Raw genomic sequence first — 24,133 nt, forward strand, 5'->3', positions numbered from 1 at the left:
ATCTGTAATAATGCCTGTGTGTAGCTGGTGTAGAGGAGTCAGGTGCAGGACAGCAGATATGAGTAATCAACCTATTTTACTCAAGTATTCACAAATACAACAGAATAATTAGAGCCCACAAAAACGGACCGTATACAAAACAAACAATCACTCACAAACAAACATGGGGGAACAGAGGGTTAAATAATGAACAAGTAATTGGGGGATTGAAACCAGGTTTGTAAGACATAGACAAAACAAATGGAAAATGAAAAGTGGATTGGCTATGGCTAGAAGGCCGGTGACGTCGACCGCCGAACGCCGCCCGAACAAGGACAGGGACAGACTACGGCGTAAGTCGTGACACAATCAGGTATACAGGCAGTATCAGGCATACAGGCAGGCAGTATCAGGCATACAGGCAGGCAGTATCAGGCATACAGGCAGGCAGTATCAGGCAGGCAGTATCAGGCATACAGGCAGGCAGTATCAGGCATACAGGCAGGCAGTATCAGGCATACAGGCAGGCAGTACCAGGCATACAGGCAGGCAGTATCAGGCATACAGGCAGGCAGTATCAGGCATACAGGCAGGCAGTATGAGGCATACACGCAGGCAGTAAAAGTTAGATAATATCTTTAAAAAATCTAACAAGTTAGACTAATCAGTTTATCTAGTATTTCTGGCTCAAAACAAACTATTTAACACATTATCAGATGCTCACAATTAATTTATATTGTTTGAATACATGCTGAATTCCACAGACACAACTTTTCTGAACTAGTGACCACAAAGCATACAAGACTGCCCTGTAAATGCCAATACAGGACTGAAATGATGGGGGTCCACATACTTTTGGTCATGTAGTGTATATAGGTGATACCGGGCAACTCAGATAGCCACTATTCTGACAGCCTAGGACTCTAAGGCCTCCTGGATAGTGTACCGTTTCTGTCATCCGATAATAGAGAAAAGTGCCTTCCTGGGTGTCAAAACTGTTGTTGACCAAATAAATTGCAACGTGGGCAAACCATCCCAGGCCATAAACCTGTTAACGTGAAGGCACTTGGTCAATCAAGATTCACCTTTTGTTTGTGTCCATGTCACATTCAAAACGAACGTATTGCTGAAAGAATCAGGTGTCCTATCCTTTATGCAAGGAACAAACATACATGTCAGTGTAATAATTAATTTCCTCTTGAATTTGCTTCCTTTGGATTGGATGGGTTGCTTCAGGGTTTTAACCAATATAATAGCTCCAGCGTTGGTTGCGAGTTGTACACATATTATTGGAGGAGAAAAATGTATAGATGGAAAGATGAAAGGCCAACCCCCGAGGTTAAAATGGCCGCCATCCACTGTGCGCTCGAACAAGATGGTATTGCAGGGGGGGGGGGGGGGGGGGGCAGCCTTCAGTGCCTCTGATGTACACTATGAAATCAAGGCAAATAAAGGCTTAGATTCTATTTTATAATTTTAGAAACAGGCCAATTATTAGTAATCGTGTGCTATAAACAGCTTTCGCAAATGACTTTGGTTTGATTTCATTCAGACGTTTGAATCAGGCTTTTATCTCTTTTCATAGCTGATGAACTGAATGCATCGAACACATTGTCAGACACACTTACTTTCTCTCGACGCCTGTAATGGTACCTTCCTTCGGTGGCTCAGATCCATTGCCTCAGCCTACACTCTTGTCTCTCTCTCTCTCTCATGTGTGGATATTCTTTAAGCCAAGGCTCAGTGTGCTCTTTGGACATCTACCAAAGTGTGGCCTCTCAGTTTGAAATGTGTTTCTAGAATTTGGAATGCAAATGCTTTGTTCACAAGGAGGGGAAATCAGTGCGGAGTCTAAAAGCAACGAGTTTTTGATTAATGAGCTTTGAAATGTCTCTCAGGAGGAAGAAAGGATACGCGGCACTCTGCTAGATGTGGCTATAGCTAAACACTACCTCTGTCTGCGTCAACCTTTTGTCACTCACTAATGTTGAAAATAATATTGTAGAATATTAGGCCTATATGTATTTGTGCAATTTGCCCAAAATAAAGTATATATATTTTTTTAACTTAAAGGAACATTACCAGTTATAATAGGTTAACATATTTTGTTAAATGCAAATCCTTAGTTACGTTGAATGTGGGATCTGCTTCACAATAGAATGTGGTAATAAATTAAATATAGCCCACATTTTGCTAACAGAAAATAATTTGAAAAATCTATTAATTGACCTCCCTGACAAAAATGTAGTTTAGCATACATTGTGACGAAAATGCTCTGCCTGCGCAATTTGGCTTCAGTTCTAATAGTCATGGAACATTTGAATTTCTTCAGCACCAAGAAGAGACTTCCTAGGTCTCTGGTTTCGACCTCCCTGACAAAAATGTATTTCTCTTTCGATTCAATCTCTACCTCATATGTATGCTTTGAAAAAATACATTATTTTCTATATGTGTCTTTGATCTGCTTGCCTTTAGGCAATGTTTGTACTGTGCATGCTCTCAACTGGACGTGCGTGAATAGAGGCATGCCATTTCTTTGTTTAGGCTGTAAGCCTTCTTTCTATTTGACATTACTTCAAAATGGCGACGAGGCAATTTCATACTTAGTCCCAACCTGCTGCTAAGGCATAATCATTTTCTCACTGTTTTCACATTTTTCTACGTGTGTTAAATGTATGGAAAATAACGGTGCTTTTTAACCCACTGTGTAAATTTAAGCACTTTATTTACAAAATGTTAAACACATTAAAATATAACATTTTCATATCATTAGCGTTTCATAAATGTATGCATGGACAGTCCAACTGATGAAATGACAATGACGTGATATGAAAATTGGCAATGACAACAAATGGCATACTGGTGTGATTCATTTCTGTAATATTCGGAATTTCGATAGGCTACATGTAGCCTAACTTTGTTTTTCATAGAAACACGTGAAAAATTCCCCAATATTCCCAGATTTACACGTAGGAGTTCCTTCTACAACAACCTAAGACCACCAGCCGTTGAAGCAATATTTTAAAACAAGCATWCACCAAAAACCCGTGTACCTATTGAAGGGCCATGATGTCAAAGTCTGTCCAACGATGTTGGATAAATTCTAGATGTCCATATAAATAGTCATACTTGTAAATTATAAATAATGTGTGATACAAAAACCTTAAATAATACATACAGAAAATTAGATAAATGCAATACAATCTTGGAAAAATAAATAAGACGCTTCAAATATAGCAAACAGACACCTTAGAGTTTATTTTTTATAAAAAACCATCCCTATAAAGATGGGTAACTACTGTCAGATCTACAGGACTTACCTTCAAGTAATGTTAATGACGTTTTCAGTCCCCATACTGCGCTTTGCACTTCAGAAAACGAACAACAGACAAACGGTCTCTCCTGCGCATCCTCAACAGACAAACGGTCTCTCCTGCGCATCCTCAACAGACAAACGGTCTCTCCTGCGCATCCTCAACAGACAAACGGTCTCTCCTGCGCATCCTCAACAGACAAACGGTCTCTCCTGCGCATCCTCAACAGTCAAGAAAAATGGACCAGAGCTATTCGTAGAAAGGAATTATTACACAATAGCATTAATAGTAATATCAATAATAACACTGTGTAATACATGGCTCACTTTTAGTGTAATCATATAAATGACTTGAGACTACGGAGATAATAAAAGAGCCTAACAGAATTTGGGCACACAGACAAAATCCTCACATTTTACAAATGCGTTAGTTTAGGCGCTTCCTGAATCCTTCCCTGAGACGCGTGGTGAGAGCTGAGGTCTGTATATGTGGGATGGGGGTCACAGGGTCCATGGTGGTGGTTGCCTGGAATCTGAGCGGCACAGCTGTAGTCCACGCTGGCGGATGAGGGATGGGGGAGATGGCCGAGGTTGAACATGGGACCCGAGGCTGGCATGGAATCAACGAAATTTCCCCCAACGTACACCGGACTGCCTTGCAAATTAGCGTTGGCAAAGCCACCATTGCCTTGCATGCTGTGGTGCTCGTATTCAGAGCCCGGATACCTTTTCTGTTGCGGTATACAGCCACCTAATGGTGCCGTGTAAGCTGCCAAGCCGTACATGTTTTGCTGTGGTTTGGAGAATGAAGGGGGCGACGGCGCGTCATAGCTGATACAGTTTATATTGACAGAATATCCGATGTGATTTGGGCCACTTAATGGTGGGCTTCTGTCCGGGGAGTGTCCGATSGGAGAGTGCATTATCCCCTTAGCCTTCTGATCCTTTTTGTAYTTCATCCTTCTGTTTTGAAACCAGATCTTTATTTGGCGCTCAGTGAGATTCAATAAATTAGCCATCTCCACTCTTCGGGGACGACACAGGTACCGGTTGAAATGGAACTCCTTCTCAAGTTCTACAAGTTGTGCACTGGTGTARGCAGTTCGGACCCGTTTGGAGGCTGGACCAGGAGGGCTTTTTTCATCGCAGGACTCACCTAAAAATACATTGTAAACACCATAAGTCTCTTTGTGTATTATGAATGATTTACCATAGGCCTCCTCAGCTGCCTAAAATGACCAATGCGTACAGTAGAATAATGGCAATTTTACGCACGCAAACGCACCACCATGTCCAGACGAATCATGCTTTAAACACACACACACACATACTGTACCTTCTGCGGTTGCGCAATTGTTGTTGTTGCTTTTCGGTTTGGCGTTCGATCGCGTCTCCTTCATCCATGGGAATATTTGTTTGTTAGTGACTGGGGTGGCAGTATTAGAATCATTGTTTGAGGGAGATTTCTTCTTCTGAGATGAAGTGTTGCWGGAGTTAGGCGAAGAGGCMGACAGTGGAGGTGCATGYGGCTGTTCACCAATACTCGGCTGTTGGCTGTTTCCTTGGCTGTTACTGGATCTCGTGTTGTTGCCATTCATGGTATTGTCTTTATGAGTTGGTGGCCGTACAGTTGGGGTTTGTATTGGACAAACTGGACCCTGATAATCACTCTCAAGGTTAGAAGTGGAGTAGGGCTGGTGACTGGGGCCATAACTATACGACTCGGATTTGGGGTAAGAGTAGCTTCCAAAGACTCCAGAATTATCGTAGAAAGTAGCTTTCTGCATTGTGACGATTCAAAACAAGAAGGCCAATGCAGCCCTATCCAATGGAATGGGTGTTCTTCTATCACGTGATTGGAGTTTCCCACCGCCTCAGTATTCTTTGACCTAGGAAGAGAACCGTTGTTATGCTCATTGTGCAGGCAATATGAATTGAACGTGTAGTAAATCAATACACAATCATGATTGAGTATACACTATATTCTGAGTTGAAAAATAACATTTCATCAATAACCTATTGATCATGTTCTTAATATTCCTGAAGTCTGGTATTTTTCAGCATTTGTTTCAATATAACTCCGTGGAATATTACAAACAAATACACGTGCTCTTTTATGAAAATAAATACTACGAAAATGCAGTTTTGTAATATGTATTTCTTCACTCTCCAAACTTTACTTTCCTAAACTATCAAATCATCAATAGGCCCTCTCAACCTCTCACTTTCAATCCATTTGGCATGTTTGGCACAAACTAGTTAAAGTTTAACTTGTGCCAAAAGATCAAAAGATTTTCTTGAATTACTTGAGAAAAGGAGCTGAATCAGCATGGTGACTCACACAATATCCCTTTCTGTTCCTAATCACAATACCCCACAAACCACCGCCAGCTCKTATTGTTTAACAGACAAACATGTTCCACAACTGCTCTCGATGTATAATTCATCATTTATTTCAAAATTACATTTATAAATCTCGTTCAAATGTTTTGTTTATTTGTTGTTAACTTAAGTCCAAAATGTCACACTTTTAGGAGTTTTCTGTTTTTAATGACACTTTAAAGGTAACTTTATTCAAATAGCAATTATTAAACCATAAAATTATTTTTGAAAATATTATCACGATGTATGTGTCCTAAAATAAGTGCCATCATYTCTCCCTGTTTTCTCACCAACATATCCGGGTGGTCGGAATGGGTGACTTCCCTAAATGCTAAAATGATGTGCGTGTAGCCTATGACAAACGCTTTTAAATTCAGGCACCCTGACGTACTCTGTAATCAGTAAGCCTGTACTTATTGTATAGTTAGCAATCATCTACCAGAGCCTAAACTAGGATGCCCACATATTGTATTCTATCCAATATTTTCTTGCTACTTTTGAAAACAATTTAAGTAACACACTGGAGACGAATTAATACAGTAAGCAGACCGAATGTCCGCGCCGTGCATATCAATGCACCTGTCATGGTGGACCGAAGCAAAAGGTATAAGTGCAAATGTAATGGTCGTAAACGCCTTAGAGAGGACTGAAAAGGAAAACACTCACCAAGACTTGCCACCCACAGAAGTATAAAACTCAAAGCGTGGGAGGAAGGCAAGCTAAAGAATTCCATACTGCAGCAATAATAGAGAGGCCGTTTGTATAAATCGAKCCCCTACAATCATTCTACATTGCTGAAACTACGCACTCGCAAACGCACGTTTTAAACCGCAGAAAAGGGAATCATTTTGTTTATAAAGTGGACCATCACCGTTGACGCAAAGGTGAACATATTCCTGTTTGAAATTCGCATTGAGGAGGTGATGGGATGACCGGTATAATTCTGTTTTGATTTTTAAATGTTAATTCTGAATGATGTGCCCACTGGGCACGCAGTGGTCAATTCAACGTCTATTTCACATTGGTTTCAACGTAATTTAATTGACATGATGTGGAAATACGTTGATTCATCCTATGTGTGCCCAGTGGGTAGCCTAGCAATCTTTCCTAACCAACTATATAGTAGTGTAGGTGGATATGTTTCCTAATGAGGCTTATATGTTCTGCTTAAACAAAGCGATGATATTGTGTGGCATCTGAYCTTTCTCTGCCTTCTGGCATGTCAACATGATGAACCTTCTTCAATGGATAAAGGATTAAGAGCATGTCTTAAACTCTGGTTGGCTAGGCGTTAGGCCTACAATTACAAGGGAAACTGAAAATGCGAATTGAGTTGAAAGCTTGCCATTCACAATCTAGATAACCGGTTCGTCTTTACTTTATCTTTTTTTTTTTTTTAAAGGACCTATTGAAAACTATTTTTTTGAGAAGTAAAAAAAAAAAAAAAGCTGATATATAGGCCTATATGGACGGACATTATTGTTTGGTGCGTTCATTTGAAACCCGTAATATGTCATGGGAGTTCATTAAATAAATGCTGCTCACCGTATTTTATGCAGAYCAGTGTTGTGTTTTTCTTCACGTGCTCATCATTCCATCCACCATGACCTGGAAGAGAAAACAGTCCATAGRTCCTTACTGCTTTAGTCCCACAATTCCCTCATTTCATATGAAGAAMACAAATGGGTTTACTGTAGGGTAATCATTTCATATCACAAATGACTCCATTTATATAGATGTTCTGTTGAAATTATATTGTACTGATTTGCTTTTGTTTACAGTGAGATTTCTTGATGAAAACATAATCTGATATAGCACCATAATTCACYTCTACGAACACGTATCTATTCTAATCGTTATAACAGGATACACGATTAAAAAATAAATAAAAAAAATAATGGTACAATACACACGTATTCGAATTCGAACACGTTATTATTTTAATTTGAATGCATTTAAACAGAGCATTTAGTGCAGTGGTGGAGAGACAACAACTCTTAMACTGAATGTTCTATAGAAAGATGAGCTGGCCAAAATATTTAGCAGTCATAAGCCCTTTCGGCTGACCTTTGGCTCGTTCAGCAGTAACTCATAGATTAATGAACAACGAGCAGAAGGGGTTGAAGAAAGTCACAATGAAATCCTAAAACCACAGAACTTTTCACCGGTGTTTTAAAGCTGAAACACAGTCTGACGACGGGACACATGGTCACATTTGTAGGAGATAAACGTCAGAATAAGAAACTAATCTGTAGGCTAGCCTACTTGATGTAAATTTGAACTCTGCTTTACTTATCTAGCCTAATAGAACATGCTTCGAGGTTCTTTCCTCTCGGCTAATAAGAGCTAATTTTCTCATTTGATTTATAGCCCAGCGTTTCTTAGAAATATTTACAGCTCCGAAACATTGCTGAAGTCGATATGTTTCGAGTGGATTTGAAAGTGTATTGTTAGGATATATTGTTACTACTCTGGCCAGACACGATCCTCTTTTGAGACAACAGTGTTTCTCGCCAACGCATTGCTACGGTAAGTTTGGTATGTACAATGGGCTGCTACAAGAATCCTCGTTGAAAATTGCACTTACATCTGCTGCCATTTCCATCCCTATAGTTTTGTGTCCATTGTGCGCTTTTGATATGAAGTTGACTTAAATGTTGATGTTATTTCTTTAGAAATGGAAGGAACAAATTATATAACTTTTTGCGCATCGCTGGGCTGGGACACATGGGAGGATATAATTCGTTAATTGTTCCTACTTAAACATTTTTTTAAATAAAGTTAAGGCCTACAGCTTTTAGGAGCTTGTTAATTTGGCTATTGTTTAAGACGAATTTTGGGATAAATCCTCCGAATTATTGAATGTGTTCGTCTTGTTATGCATTTGATTCTTATCGCTAGATTGGCAGCTTCTTAAGGCTTCCATGGAGAGAAAAAAATCGTCACGAGACGCACATCCTAAACTAGGCTTAATTTACAAATATTTACTTGGAATACATTTTTATTTTAATTCAGTAGAGTCAGAAAATAATATAGTTAAAATCATTCATATATTACTTGAAAATATATTACAGTCAATAACATGAAAGGGAACAATAGCCTGTTTAGACCTATTCCTAATTCATATTTCATTCCCATAGACCTATAATACATATATATTTTAGAGTTATCCAATAACTTCACAAAGGAATCAAGTAGCCTAAGCAAAAATGAGTACAGAACATCAATTAACATCGTTTTAAATAGCCTTTATTTTATCTAAATCAAAATGGGCTTATATATTTTTGGTCTTATTTAAAATGAAAATGATTGAATCCATTATTATTTCGTATTTATCTTGTACATTTGCAGGTTAACAAACCACACAAATCATGTCTAACATCACTGTGATGATAAGACAAATTAATGTGATTTACGATCTAACAATCTAGAAGTCAGAATGAAAACTTCCTCCGCTTCTTTTTCCTTTTCTTTTGGTTAGTTTTCATGTAACTGCCAAATCAGCATGAAAACCGGCTCTCAAAATACATCCATCCAAACTAGCCTTCGAAAGTGGTTTCTCAAAATTGTGAACCTGTCTTAAAATCGTATCTCAGGTCCATAAGACGAAAGGCTATCCCGCGTAGTTGCCGACAAGATCCCCTCTGAATGGAATAAATCATATTTATTCTTTCGTGTTGTGTAAAGCCATGGTTAAAAGGTTGCATTTTGTCATGCAATTGCTTACCTGTGAATCAGTGTATCACACGCTCGTGCTTCTTAGTCTCAATTCCTTTCCCTGCAGTCTCTAGAATGTATCCTTCACTCTTTGTCTGTAGATAATATTGTCCTAAACCTGATCTTGCGGTTTTTCAGACATTTCCATATACCAATGCGGACAGTATTCCCGAAAGAATGGAAAGACTCACATTCAACTACCAATAAAAAAAACGTATCCTTATTCCACCCCAAAAGAAATCTCGGCCAATCAATCTCCTATTGAAAAAATACAGGTTTTTCAGACACAGTCACAGATTTGAAGCTAACATTGGGATTTGTTGTTGTTGTTGTTGTTTTTGTGTGTTTCAGAAACCTTTATGATGACAAATAAAGGTACTGTCTTAAAATACAAGCATATTTGTTCACGTGATCGAGCTACCAGATTGTTCTGACTGGGGGCGCTTCTTCAACCAAGCCTTTGCTCTCAAACCCATTTTGAAATGGGAACGCGTTTACATTTCCTTATCTGACCTGTGTCCATGTTGAAAATACTTCCTTTGCGATTTCATTTCATTTTTGTCGATCATTAGTCTTCTTCTTCTTTCCTTTGCAAGAAATATTATTGTGATTATTTAGTCATCTTTAAGATATAATATTAAGCTATACATTTTGATTAAATGTATTTGTTAACCTGATTACAAAAGCCTCTAACCCTAATACATGTCGCTTTGAGAATCCTATTCAAATGTGGTTGTGAACAGAATTTCCTATACACATTGCACATTTGGATTTGTCCATAGATTCATGATTGGTATACTTGAAACTATAACCATATTGTTTTCACAATTTAAAAAATAAATCAACGTTAATTGTATATCTACAATGTGATACTAGGTTAAGTAAGATGTGCATTTTTTTTATAATGTTATGAAATCCATGAACCAATATTGATGTATGAGAAAAGGCGTCTGGAATTGTATTGAAATAAACCAATTTGGAAACCCTTTTGTCTGCTGTGTGTCTGCTCCGCTATCATGGTGTTCAATAGTATTTTCTTTTTCAGACACTGTTTTCGATGTAAATAGAAACACATCTTTAAATAACAATTTGTAAGCTCAAAAATCTATTGGAAGACGGAGATTTAAAAGCTATAAAAGCGGGGAAGCGGGGAAGCTGGCCGAGAGGTAACTTGTACTGAGGAAAGGATAGAGGACTACTGGCGTCGCAGCATATGTTCATGGGTAATAAAAGGGAAAGATTTACAGTGTGGCCCGGGCCTCCAACAGCCTCGCACCATTTCAGGAATTACCGAGAATGATTTACAACGAGGCARATAACTGTCCACCTGCTCAAACACAACTTCTACTACTCTCAGAGATACATTTCGAATKATCTCCCATCAACAATAAAAAAGAATGTTAGCAATGTGGCGTCATCTCAGTTGAATCTAAAGACAGATATTCTTGCAACAATGTTTCCGATTTGTGTTATTGCCTACATATAACATGCGTTATTTGTAGCTGGAGTGTTATCCAGAGAATATAGTAAGATGTTGTATTAACACTTGTACCACTTTGAAATGTTTTTCAACTTAGCACTCTGTTTACATTTTTGTAACAGGCAATAACAGGCAATGGTGTAAACCTAATGCCTGAATTGCTCTCTTTGGGAGTATTATAAATCACAGAGGCCCTAACATACAGCCCTCAAGAACCAAATAGAACATCCCAACGGTGCTGCTTTCATTATGCACCGCACATTCGTGAATACAACCATTTCACACAGAAGGCGACTGAAAATATTTAAAATGTTGTTTCTGCCTGCTATGAAACATAACAACGATGCTAGTTGTCAAACATCGCCACTTTATAATATTGACCTGGTTCTCTTGGTATATTTCTTCCCAAAAAAGCAAAGCGTTGAAGAATGCAGCTCAGCCTGTCCAAGGMACACGCATCAACGGGCGCTATTTATCAACTATCTGACAGATATGGTCATTTACCATCTTACCCCAAAAAATATATAAAAAAATAAGCTAAAATATTTACCTACCAAGCTTCCATTGATTCAGATGCTGTGTTAAAGTGCTGGCTATAGATGCGTTGAGTATCGGAGCGCTTGGATATTATTTTCTTGGGATCTTTTCAGTTTTCAAGTCTGATAGAGTCCTCGCGATTAATGACGACGCCGTGTTTCTAGGAGACGTGCTGCATGAATTATTTAGACAATCACGTGGTCAGAAATAGAGCGAGGAGCGGTATATTTCTCCGAATTATATCTCCGAATGCAGACGGCACAGTTTAATACATTTTAAAGGGCTGTCTCGCTTGGCGAAGACAGTTTCTGCGACCAGCTGGAAATCAAATATGGCCGTTTGAAAGCCATTGTGATCGCAGCAATGGTGTATTCCATATTCGATGTAGTCATTGAAAATGGCACTGCCTATGGCTCTCATTTATTGCTTTCAGACATGTAGGTCAATGCCCACTGCACATGGGAGGGCAGGTACTGACGTACGCTTGCTTTCTCAAACTGTATTACACAATAGGCATTTTATCATTATTCCCATGGTCATTTCAGTGAAATATGGAAAGACAATTKACATGTTTACAAGCCTCATAGGTCCACTGTGGAAAATAAACATGTGAATGTGATATTCAGCAATCCATTATGGTAGTCTTAAAAATGCACACGTATAACAACATGGTTTGCATGTAGAACTGTTGTTTATGATTGGTGCATTTGGTGCAGTTTTCTTTCTTTTGCTATGACATGGCATGCGCACATTGCTTGTACACTGACATCTATGTAGTGGCAAACGGAAGATGAATAGGTATCAGTATAATGGCCTGATGAGAGTGACACGAAGCTTATAAAGGAGCGGGCGCAAATGTGAAGACACATGCACTCACACAAACACAGGCACACACACAAAGAAACAAACACACACACACACACAGAGAGAAACACACACACACAGAAACACACACAGAGAGAAGCAGACAACCATTCAAGTTATACAGGTTTTAATCCAAGCATGGTCACAAATATAATCACACTGAGCCTACGATTTTGCTAACAGTTCGTTGACTGGTTTAGATAGGACCACATTCAAATTCCCGAAATCTATGGCACTGCCTCACATTGGTGTGGCTAAGGGGACATTTTATGATTCTTGCTATAAAACTGAACTTAGTCACATTGTCATCCAACAATGCCATATTTTTTTTTTTCTCAAACAAGCACAATAAGGGTCAAAATAAATATCTCAATGGGTGAGGTGTCAACCTTTGTGTAAATCAAGCATTGATGGCAATGAGAGACATTTTGTAAAGCATGAATACTTGATACATGAAATATATTGACAAATGTGAGTGCTCTGTGCCACCACAATGCATATCATGGAACAATCTCTATTTTCCCATTAAAAAGTTTTGCATGTATATACAGACAAAAAAAACGGATACACAAAAAAGGTCAGGCAGGATTGCATATTAACATGGCGTGACATACAACCAGTACCATTTCAGTTACATCTGGCAGAATAAATATAGGCTTTAAAACGTGGCATGTTTAACCAGGTTATATAAGCGTTCCATATTCTAACACTAAAGTACAAAATGTATCTAATGAAAAACTCCATGCGAAAAGCGCCAGCGAGAGAAGAAGACTATAGGTCCAACGGGTTAAGGGTTCAGAGGTCACTCCTCGCGGCTGAAATGTGTCTATAGGCTATAGAAACACTGTCCTCTGGTTGAACCTGCCACTGGAGCGTTTGTCGAACTTCAGTCGAAATACCTTTTCAACTTGTCATCGTGAAGACATCTTCAGAGGGAAGACATCTTCAGAGGGAAGACATCTTCAGAGGGAAGACATCTTCAGAGGGAAGACATCTTCAGAGGGAAGACATCTTCAGAGGGAAGACAACTTCAGAGGGAAGACAACTTCAGAGGGAAGACATCTTCAGAGGGAAGACAACTTCAGAGGGAAGACATCTTCAGAGGGAAGACATCTTCGCAATGCAAGCCGTCTTCGCTTTTTTGTCACGAGGACAATGATAGGAATAATAAGAATATCTGTCTCGAGACATGACATGAACGCCTGTGTGGTTAGGTCTGGTTTAAATCAATGCCAGAGTTACATTTTTTATACTGCATTTCAACACTGCATAAGAACATGTGACATCATTGCTAATAATCCACAACAGTTTTAAACAGATTTCATACAATAAAACGTTCGTTGCTCAAAATATGTTTAGAACTGTTGTGGGTTTTTAGAAAATGTACAAATATTTAATTAAATAAATAATCATAATGAAATTTAAACACTCTATATTACAAATTGTTGTTGAATAAGAATATGGAAAACATAGGTTATTACACGTATTTATATCCCTCAACGTGCTTAACATTGAATATATACTATTAATAATGTTCTGTTCGATTTTGATCAAAATAGAAAATAGTGAAGCATCTAAATAAAATATACATTCGATGCAAAGAACAAGACAAAGTCATGATAGAGTTTCAGATGCCATGTGTGAGACCCGCTTTAAATGTACACTGTTTACAAAGATGTCCAGAGAAGATTTATAACCGAATAAGGGCCCTGGGAAGAGGCTGCACACTGGAATGTCCTGTTTCACAATAGAATTTAACGCCATTTTAAAAGCTTTATTGTATAAAAGTTCAAAAAACGTTAACAAAAAAATCCAACCAGTTAGCGCCCATAAATACGAGTTCAATCGTTTCTTTAAGCTAGCCTATATTAAAGTAACAAATATTGTCACTTGTCTGAAAAGAATGTATAGATCAACTCTTGCAGCAATTACCTTTTTTAAAATAGTTTTTAGCAATCATATGAATCAAATATTATTTGTTTTAATAGTTCGATTTCTTCACAAGACAATTTCTAATTAAAGTGTGTACAAAAGCTTCACATCATTTTACGTATTTAATGTTTTAATAAATATATAAATGTTCATGCCTTACTCTGACTTTTGTGGTGCACGTGAGAAGAGTATAAGTCAGAAAACATCTCAAATTGAGTCCGATCTGCAATAGCTCTTCCAAGCATGTTAAGCATGTAGTGATGAAACGCGTCTCAGTTCAGTTACAATGTTGGAAATGGACTCAATTCAATGAGCCAACACATCGAGGGTCCTTCTGACCGTAACTGCCATTTTATAACTATTGTACGTTAAATCACAATGACCAAAATGTCATGTTTTGAGACCATGCAAAGTCAATTGGATAATATAGTATGTTATATTACAGTTCATTGAACGGTCAAAGTTTTCCCATCTTAGAAAATTGTGACATCAGTCTGGTTATCCTTCTGGATACTTGGTAAATGTTGGCCGGAAGCAGATGCAGCTCTTCCCTTTGTGTTCGGTAGTTTGTGGTCTTTTTTCCATTTCATTCTTCTGTTTTGAAACCAGATTTTGATCTGACGCTCGGAGAGAACGAGTGTATGGGCAATCTCTATGCGACGGCGCCTGGTCAGATACCTGTTAAAATGAAATTCTTTTTCCAGTTCCAAAACCTGCTGTCTTGTATAAGCTGTCCGAGCCCGTTTGGGTTCAGGTCCTGTGTAATCCGGGTTTACTGTGAGAAAAAAAACACCAATGTGAGCCAATTAAGTCCTAGTTAAATCAAAAGAAAAAGCCCTTCACGGGATGCTCCAAACTTCTAGCTAAAAACAAAACAATGAACACTCGATCCAGAAATGAAATTGAACGAAACTATGRCCAAACTTTGATCCAATTAGGTCTAATTTCAACCTCTTCATTCAAATATTGTCACAATAAAATGTACCATAGTCATAGGCCAGTGAACGTAAGGAGCTCTGAGACCGTCAGATAGCCAGCGGCCTATTTCCTGAGCAATAAACATTTATGGCTGGTGTAACTGACAGACCCTTCAAAGCAGACCATAAAAATTTCACGCAATGATTTTAGAGTGGCTAAAATCCTGGACCTCAACTTGTCCCAAAGCGACGTTGAGAGGGAAAAGTGAATCTTACCCGTAGTTACGTGGACTTTCTTCATCCAGGGGTAAACTACTGCAGACTGCTTGGCTTGTATCCCGTTTTGAGTCTTTGTGTTTTGTTGCTGTCCACAAGTCCGGGGTCCAGTCACTTGGACCGGGGTACACGGTTCGGTCCGTGCGGTAAAAGTGCTAGGGTGGCTGTCTCGCCCCTGCACATGACCCCGTGGCTGCACTGTGGGACCATGCACAGTGGTACAACTGAAGGGCTGCTCGGGGTACTTTGACCGTGGATAGATTCTTGGATGCTGCAAATCTGGGTCCTGCGATGGACCGTAGTAGTCTCTCCCCTGCTCATGTAAATAGCTATTTTGCGAATATTCCTCACAAGGGGGAAATTGTGGGTCCACATACTTAGAGTTCAGCATATACGAACTCATGGCCATTAATTTATGAAGGTAGAAAATACAAATTTTTCTCGAGTTGTCTTTTTTCCACCACCATAAAGCCCTCCTATTTGCTGTCAACTGAATAAAGTTAGAGAACCATGTGACCAGATAGGGCCAATGGAGGTAAAGCTATTTCATTAACGGGTAGGGCCTACATATACACACCAATAGCAGCGCTTTCCACTAACTTCAAAAACATCTAAATTATGTTGAATAAAACCAAATATTTAACCAATTTCAATGAAGGATTGACAATGTAAGCCCTATGTTGAAAAAATGAGATGTTATATGTAACATTTTAAATAGTTAATGTCAATATCTAAATATCAATCATGATCATCTAACAGACAATGGGAAATAATCTGAATGGAATAAATACAACGTCTGTGTATATACGGACATTTAGATGGTTTTGTGCAAGACTATGGTTAACATGCTTCAACTTCTACAATACTAAATCAAACTAAAGCCAGTGAGTCTGACAGATAAACAAACAAAAGATACAAAACGTCTCCCTGGCTCAAAAAGAGGGTACTAAAGCCTGGGGACAATTGATGGGGGACTGTCTTTGTCAAGAAGGGGTCATCCAGAAGTTACAAGAATCTCATCATTTCATCTACCCTATCCCTTTCATAACTACTGAAAGAGCCTCGTGGCAACCAACCAATGCCAAACAATCAATAATTAAATGATTGAAATGTAAATGTTTAAAGAATTACCTTGAAGCCATGTTCAAATTTGTTTAGATTTCATTCTGGTATGATAGCTTTTTTTATATGGCGTGTTATGTTCACTATCAAAATGAGAAGGACTGTTTGGCTTTAATGATAGGTGTACAGACCAAAAAGCGACACCTGCAAAGGTTTCTTATATTATCAAATCAAATCAACAAATGAAATGACACGTGACACTGTAAGTGCATATTACTAAAAAATGTACTCGCACACAATGTTATTAATCTCACTCAATGGTCTTACAATATAATATATAATTTTAAATCACCCTAAAATGACACAATGCAGCAATCAAACGAGGAGCATTCCATCATCCAGATTTGTAAATTGTTATGAAGAATGATACAAAACATCTGTAAAAGTAGATAAATAATTCGACGTTTTTGCATCGACCATATACTCCCCTAGAATCGAATCTGTGACTGTTGTTTTATCACACAAATTCGGTTCTACAGGGTATATATAGACGACGGAATAGAGGGGTCCCATCATTTATCTCAATTCAACAAAAGTCCAGCCATAAGATTCTCAAAAAGACCAAAAAAAAGTATATTCCTACGCCATACACTTACTATTGACAATTGTACACAATGAAAGTGTATGAACATTCTAAATAAGTTAGGCATATTTCCATCAAATCATAGCCCCTGACCAATCAGATATTGGTATAGGCTAGTGCATCACGAAGGTGAACAATTCAGTTCCATTTCATTCTGAATCAAGTTCACAGCCACCAAAAGTATGTATTACTTTTAATACACGCTATGTATTGGTTAGAGGTATAGGCGAACAACATAGGTAATTCACAACTGATAGCCTACCGATACTCGCCAGCCTGTGCTCGATACACTTTCCGAAGTTTGAATATCGAGTGGACCCATAAGGCAAAAGGCTAAAGGCCACGAGGTCAAACTAAATAATTTACAAACATATCAAAAAGTGTAATTATTTTTTCTTTGCCGACCGCTCAAAGAGTACAACAGTTCACGAATCCGAAATGACCCATCATTTGACCGCCTTGGTTACCTCATGGTCTAAGTTCTTGGGAATAGGCCACTGTGGAAATGTCCTACAATTACATACATTTTTGAATGATATATAAATGATTTAAGTCAAATGAAAACATTCGTTTAAGACAAAATGATTTGCCAAGTGCCTTCTAAACTGGACTGAGTACTCACATAGTCATTAAATAGACAGAGGCCGAAGACGCGTTCCTATACTCTCCTAATTATAGGCCGAGGTTTTGTTACTGGATCATTTCTCTAGTCTAATTTCTGTACTATAATTTTGGTACTTTAAGAATAACGGCTATAGGTCAAAGGCTATAGGCCTGACGTTTTATAACAGACTGGCCACTTTTAGACGGTTCGAGTTTGAATCAAATATGAATCACACACACTGGTAATTATTGCACCACATTTTAATATTTGTTAGACAGCTTGACCTTCAGCTAACCCTGAGACTTGTTCAGACGGGTCAAAGCCGAGATAGGCTAGGCTACTGAGGAACAAAACAGTGACAAAGTCAGTACTTGTCTTTATCCTTCGTTTGAACCAAGAATGAACCCACTTGCTGTGTTTTCTGTATTATACAGCTGTTAATAGGCAATAGTTCTGATTTCAAGTAGCTATGTCATTAAAGCCAGATTGTGTGCCAAATCGGCATTGACAGCATGTATCATTTATGGGTTTAAGAAACATGAAACATCTGTATTACTTCTGAAATCAAATTTGTGGGATATTTATTATAAATAAAAAGACAATCATGCTACCCTCGTAAACATGCAATCCTAGACTAGTGAAATTATTTCAGCATGTAATAGAAATACAACCTCAATACGATATAGCCTGTCCGTTGTAGACCTATAAATCGTTGTCAGTACATTTAACTGCGAAATACACTAACGGTCACAGTGGTAGAGGATGCCGAAACAATGGACAAAGTTTCCTTTACACTGGTTAAAAAAAACAAAAAACAACATAAAAGGCCAAGGCCTACTGTGGAGGCCTTTATAACACAATTCTGATTCGTGCATGTTGTCATTGCCCAATGTTGCGTCATGAAAATGTGTTTGTATATTGGATAACAAACTAAATCATCTACCTCCCTTCCAATGTCATCACTTCACTTCCTACATAACATCACAATGTAGGCCCATACAAACACCCTGATATGGGTCAAATTAAGATATTACAAGGAACTATGATTCGATAATATTCTGTACTAGGGGGCGCGATAGAGCATGGCAATTAAAACAAAAAAATATTGTTGGGGTATTAAGATTAAAAAGGCCTGATGTGTATTTAACTTAATTAATATATTGTTATAACAAGGCATATGTTCCAAAAACGTCATTTAACGAAATGATAATAGCTGTAAATGCCATTGAGTCTGTGACATCAACAGGTTGATATGTTCCCTCCCGAGTCTAAACTCGCCAGCCAACAGCTCCTAGACTTCAGATCCCCACAAGCCTATTCGCCATTGTCATTCAAATAAGTGTGCGCATTGCAGGCAAATAAAAATTTAACAGGTTTTAATAATCCATCACGCAATATTAGCCCAGGCTATATGAAGCAAAAACGAATATACCTAGGCATATAGGCTACAATATTAGGCTATCAGCCATTTTCCAAAACGCATTGTTTCTCTAACGACTGATTTGAACGACTATTGGTCATATCCGCAATAAATAAACAGCTAAGTATTGACATATTCAAACACATCCTGTTTCCCGTACATCCTGGCCAATGCAAAACACACATCCACTACTGTGGTTAAAGTTCTGTATTTCGAAGCAGGCAAACAAAACTACAGGCGACAGACATGTATACCTGATGACATCAGCATGCGCACTAGATATAGTAGCCTATCAAATGATAAAACAGCTTACCGCAAAGTCCACCGCAATGCATCGAATAGGAAAACATATCCATGTTCAGACAAAAACAGAGGTTTAATACTTGCTTCCACCAATTCCAAGGTCTATTCCAAGCCATCGGCACGGCTTTACTAATACACAATGAGAAATATACTTTGGCTTGTCAACTCCCAGGCCATAAAACAAAGTTTAATGGCATCACGTGCTCCCCCACAGCCATTCATGACACAGCACTGGTTCCATAAATAACCGTCAACAGTTGTACTTATTCAACAACGACGATTACTCTGATGCCATATAAAATATGCAACAGAAAATGTAAACCCACCCCCCAAAAAACGTGTTATTTCTAGTTCACCATGATATGAAATGCCGTGTGTTTCTTTTCATACATATATATATTTATTTTTAAGTCATTATAAAACATGATAAAAGTCTGACAAACTAATTCGTTATAGGTCTACATCTACCGATATTTTTTTGCTCTTCTTGGCTTTTTGCCCATAAACACCTTTCTAAAAAAAAAAGAAAAACGGATGATGACCCTCTGTGATCCCTGACGTAGTCTACACACATCTGTGGGTGTTTCCCTCGAAGTTGAATTCATGTCAAGTTTAATAAAAGACGCCCTGCCCTGTAGGTTTCGGGTGAATCAGAAGCACACGTGATAACTTCCCACTGGGCACGAACTGGTTGAATCAACCTGTCCACGTGATTTCAATGAAATTAGTTGAACCAACGTGGAATATACAGCTCAAATTCTGCTCCCGTATTAAGTTGTCTCTCTCTAGGTACTTATATCGCCAAAATATAACGATAGAGAGATGTATCAACAATGCTTCAATGAAACGTCATAGCCATCAAATGCATCACATGCATTGATGTAGGACAGAATCGTGAATCCTCCCACTGGACACAGACGTCAGTTCAACGTCTAGTTTTGATTTACATTTGGTTGGGTTGTCAACTAAAGTGAATCCACGTCAAATCAACCAAAAATGTCACCCTGTCATTGGGATGTAGGTAAATAAGTTGGGTGAAAAAAAAACTCCGAAATTCCCTAGGTGGATGACTCTTTGCAAATCCAAATCAGTTTTCCATGTTGATTCGACGTCATCACATTACATTTGTTGTTGTTGAAATGACGTGGAAACAACGTTTTGCCTAGTGGGCTTACGTCTCTTTATAAAATATACACACTCTAAAAAAAAAAAAGAGTTTGGTTATACTCCACCTACGTATTGATACTTCAATTCAGAAAACACTTATTGTCAATGTCGAAAGCATAATACGGATCAGTTGGTCATATTGCGTAAGAACCGATCATATATTCCAATTCAGTGACGTGTAAGGTAAACGATTATGGCGAAAGAACCAAGGGGCTGCTGGGCAACAGCGCCTCTTGCTGGAACATACTAACCATTTCCCTTTTTCAACGTGTTCAGTTTTTAACCCAATTCCTAAAACGCATAGCCAATTTGTTTGCCGATTGGATTTTAGCATTCATTTGCATGTCATGATATTGTGTATATGTATAAATGGTAGGCTCAGTTCAATCTACATAGAATCCGTAGATGATCTAGGTTTATTATTAATTATTTCCTCATACAACAGATATATGGATTAAAATGTCCCCATGATTTTAAATAATTGTATACCATAGGCTAAACTACCCGGACACTTAAAAATATAATTCGTATGACACAATAAGCGCTACAATTGAAAAAAAATCAAAACACTACAATACAAACACACACCAAACATAATAATTAAGTAAACCGTTTCCTTTGTCTGTTTATTTCTATATGAATGATCTATACGTTGATATACAGTGCAATATTCTATTTAACTTATGGGCGATATGGTAAGAACGAACGAATGATGAAATAACAGCTCTATATCCATATGTCGGGACGTGAGTTGATTTCCAATCCAGAGCATAGTCTCGAAGTTAATCGAGTCATTTAAATGCTCAGGGTTTTCTCATCCTCATTCGCAGGCCCCACTTTTATAGGCTTCCCTCGTTCCAGGCTTTCTCTCTTTTGCCGCATTGCAGTAAGGCTGTAAATACTTTCGCAGCTGCCTGTCAGGCAACAGTGAAATACTGTCTTTGTTCCGTTGCCCTCATCTCAGGCAGCTGAAAAAAGCTATGAAAACTGCTTCTCTGATGGGAAAGTACAACCTTTGTGTTTCAGAAAGGTTCACATTAGACTATATGTTGCATTTTCCCACACTCCCAATTCCCAATGACAAATTCACATTTTCTCAACATCTATAGCGGAAAAGACTACATGTAAATTGTTATCCTCTTTAGTTCACCCATATAAGACACTATGTGGGTATATTAGGCTACTAATATTAACCTATGTGAAGATAAATAACTTTTATTAAATGCAATGATATATTCACACGTCCACAACGTCCCTAATAGAAAGTCACATTAAACCCAAGACAATATCAGTGAAAAATCCGTCATGCAGATATCTGTTACCTCGCACAACAGTGAAGACATCGAATTCATGCCCCCAAAAGAGGACTAATGAATAGACTTCCCTTAGGAAGTCTAACATCCTCAAATCATCTGACAGCCAACTCCTCAAAACTCAGCTAGGCTGCTTGTTACTTCAGAGACATTATGCAATCATATATATATATATATATATATATATATATATATATATATTTATTTATATATATCAAACAATGATAATAATGATGATCACAAACATAGACATACATAACAGGCAGAGAAACACAGATAGACACAGAGAGAGACAGAGAGAGACACAGAGAGAGACAGAGACACAGAGAGAGACACAGAGAGACACAGAGACAGACACACAGAGAGACACAGAGAGGAGACACAGAGAGAGACACAGAGAGAGACAGAGAGAGAGAGACACAAAGACACAGTGAGAGACACAGAGAGACACAGAGAGAGAGACACACAGAGAGAGAGACACAGAGAGACAAAGATAGACACAGAGAGACACAGAGAGAGAGACAGAGACACAGAGAGACACAGAGAGACACAGAGAGACAAAGAGAGACAGACTCAGACACACTGCCAGACACTGTTCATACCCACAAACATGGAAAGAACCCAACCCTGCACTTCAAAGAGAGTACACAAAAATGGGCACTGAAGTCAAGATAAATATGTGTCCTTATACATTAATAATTTTGGTCGAACTACAATGAACACATAACATCATTCTCACAGCAAATGACAATTCGGAGTATTGGTAAAATACCATTCACAGTATGATGCGTTCAGATTTTCATGTAATGTGAACGTAATCGTTGAGGTGTTGCCCCATAGTGCATACATATCAGCAGTGTTGCTCATGTTAAACATGTATGCTTTGGCTATAGTCTATACATGTAATCTCGACTGCGGTTCTGATTAGACTACTGCCCTGGTGCAACGAGACAGGAAGTAGATACAGTCAAATAAACAAACATTGTATTATAATGTATGTTCATTTTGTTTGTTTATTTCACTTTTGTATATTATCTACTTCACTTGCTTTGGTAATGTTAACATGTGTTTCCCATGCCAATAAAGCCCCTTGAATTGAATTGAATTGTATAATAACATTAAATGCTTACCTAATGCAGTTGGGTAATCCATGTATTTTCTTGTGGTGACTCTGTATAAATAATACATGATGTTACAGTGAAACTATACAGATTATGAACAGCAGAGGCTCTTCTGTCGATGTGGAGTTCGGGTATGCACAGAGAAGAGAAAGCTAGCCCTGATAAGTCACAAGTAAATAAGAAATAAAGTTATCGAGGACTTGGTATGTGTCTTTCGTGCAATATTAAAAGGCTAATGTTGAGAGAGTGTAGGCTGAGCGGTTTGGTTGGGACGCTACAGTAGCAGAATGCAGAGAAAACATCGCTTGGGAAAATCAGAGAAAGGTCCATGAAGACGTTTGTCTCTTGCACATGACCAGTGGCATCCAATGACAGGCGATAGAGGCACATAAAAAAGTATATTACCAAGTTGTAAATTCTCCTCTCACAAAAAAAAAGGAATTTCGACTGCAGCAATCCCCCCTGTTTTTGCGCATAATGGCGGGGGCTCTTCCCCCATTTCTTCTCAAAAAGACGTTGACTGAACATCTCCTTTGGAAAGAGAAAGAACAGTGCCCCTGCATCTGTAATACTGTTAGATTTTAACCGTAGACAAACCAAATTTGCTAGTTTTTGAATCAGAAGATACATACTTATATTGTTTCCTATCATAATAATGTTGCCTTTTGCCATGTTGAATAGCCTAACAAACAGTTATTCTAAACGTGCTGAGTAAATGTYGAGCCTGAACATACCATACAGCTAATAATGAATTAAATGGGGTGTTGTAGAACATCAGGAAACGGAAACGAATAGGCCAAAATATTTGTATTGTTTTTCAAAAACAAAGAAGATCAAAAATAATCATGAAAACATGTATTGCAAAARAATAGCGGCACTATGCAATATTTTATCCAGAAATCAGAGACAATCCATGACAAGAAACATTTAGATGTCTTGCGTCGGTCAAAATATTATTATATATATTTTTTTTACCATATAGATATCTGAAACGAAACATGTTCAAAAGTTGCGAAGATGGTTGGGTTAATACCCATTCGAAAATGTCAATAATGAATTATTGACATGACTTACATTCAAATTCGATCAGGCCTAACACCGTT

General features: G+C 38.2%; 2 protein-coding genes across 6 annotated transcripts; both read right to left on the reverse strand.

Annotated features, from left to right (window-relative positions):
- Positions 1 to 2,687: 2,687 nt before the first annotated feature.
- Positions 2,688 to 23,343, reverse strand: LOC111959530 (homeobox protein Hox-D3a). 5 transcript variants are annotated; one of them, XM_023981150.2, is made up of 4 exons: positions 23,040 to 23,343; positions 7,220 to 7,282; positions 4,629 to 5,181; positions 2,688 to 4,448 (listed from the first exon to the last, which is right to left on the reverse strand). In XM_023981150.2, the coding sequence occupies exons 3-4, from the start codon at positions 5,077 to 5,079 to the stop codon at positions 3,709 to 3,711; spliced, it is 1,191 nt and encodes a 396-aa protein (XP_023836918.1). In that variant the 5' UTR covers positions 5,080 to 5,181; positions 7,220 to 7,282; positions 23,040 to 23,343; the 3' UTR covers positions 2,688 to 3,708. The 5 variants fall into 5 exon arrangements, with proteins under 5 accessions (XP_023836918.1, XP_023836916.1, XP_023836919.1 ...); XM_023981148.2 differs by lacking the exon at positions 23,040 to 23,343 and adding an exon at positions 19,440 to 19,575; XM_023981151.2 differs by lacking the exon at positions 23,040 to 23,343 and adding an exon at positions 11,426 to 11,846.
- Positions 12,383 to 16,923, reverse strand: LOC111959531 (homeobox protein Hox-D4a-like). Its single transcript, XM_023981154.1, has 2 exons — positions 15,398 to 16,923; positions 12,383 to 14,979 (listed from the first exon to the last, which is right to left on the reverse strand). Exons 1-2 carry the CDS (start codon positions 15,804 to 15,806, stop codon positions 14,678 to 14,680), a joined length of 711 nt encoding a protein of 236 aa, XP_023836922.1. The 5' UTR covers positions 15,807 to 16,923; the 3' UTR covers positions 12,383 to 14,677.
- Positions 23,344 to 24,133: the final 790 nt, after the last annotated feature.

The sequence above is a fragment of the Salvelinus sp. IW2-2015 genome, linkage group LG36, assembly GCF_002910315.2.
Source record: "Salvelinus sp. IW2-2015 linkage group LG36, ASM291031v2, whole genome shotgun sequence".
Classification (NCBI taxonomy): domain Eukaryota; kingdom Metazoa; phylum Chordata; class Actinopteri; order Salmoniformes; family Salmonidae; genus Salvelinus; species Salvelinus sp. IW2-2015.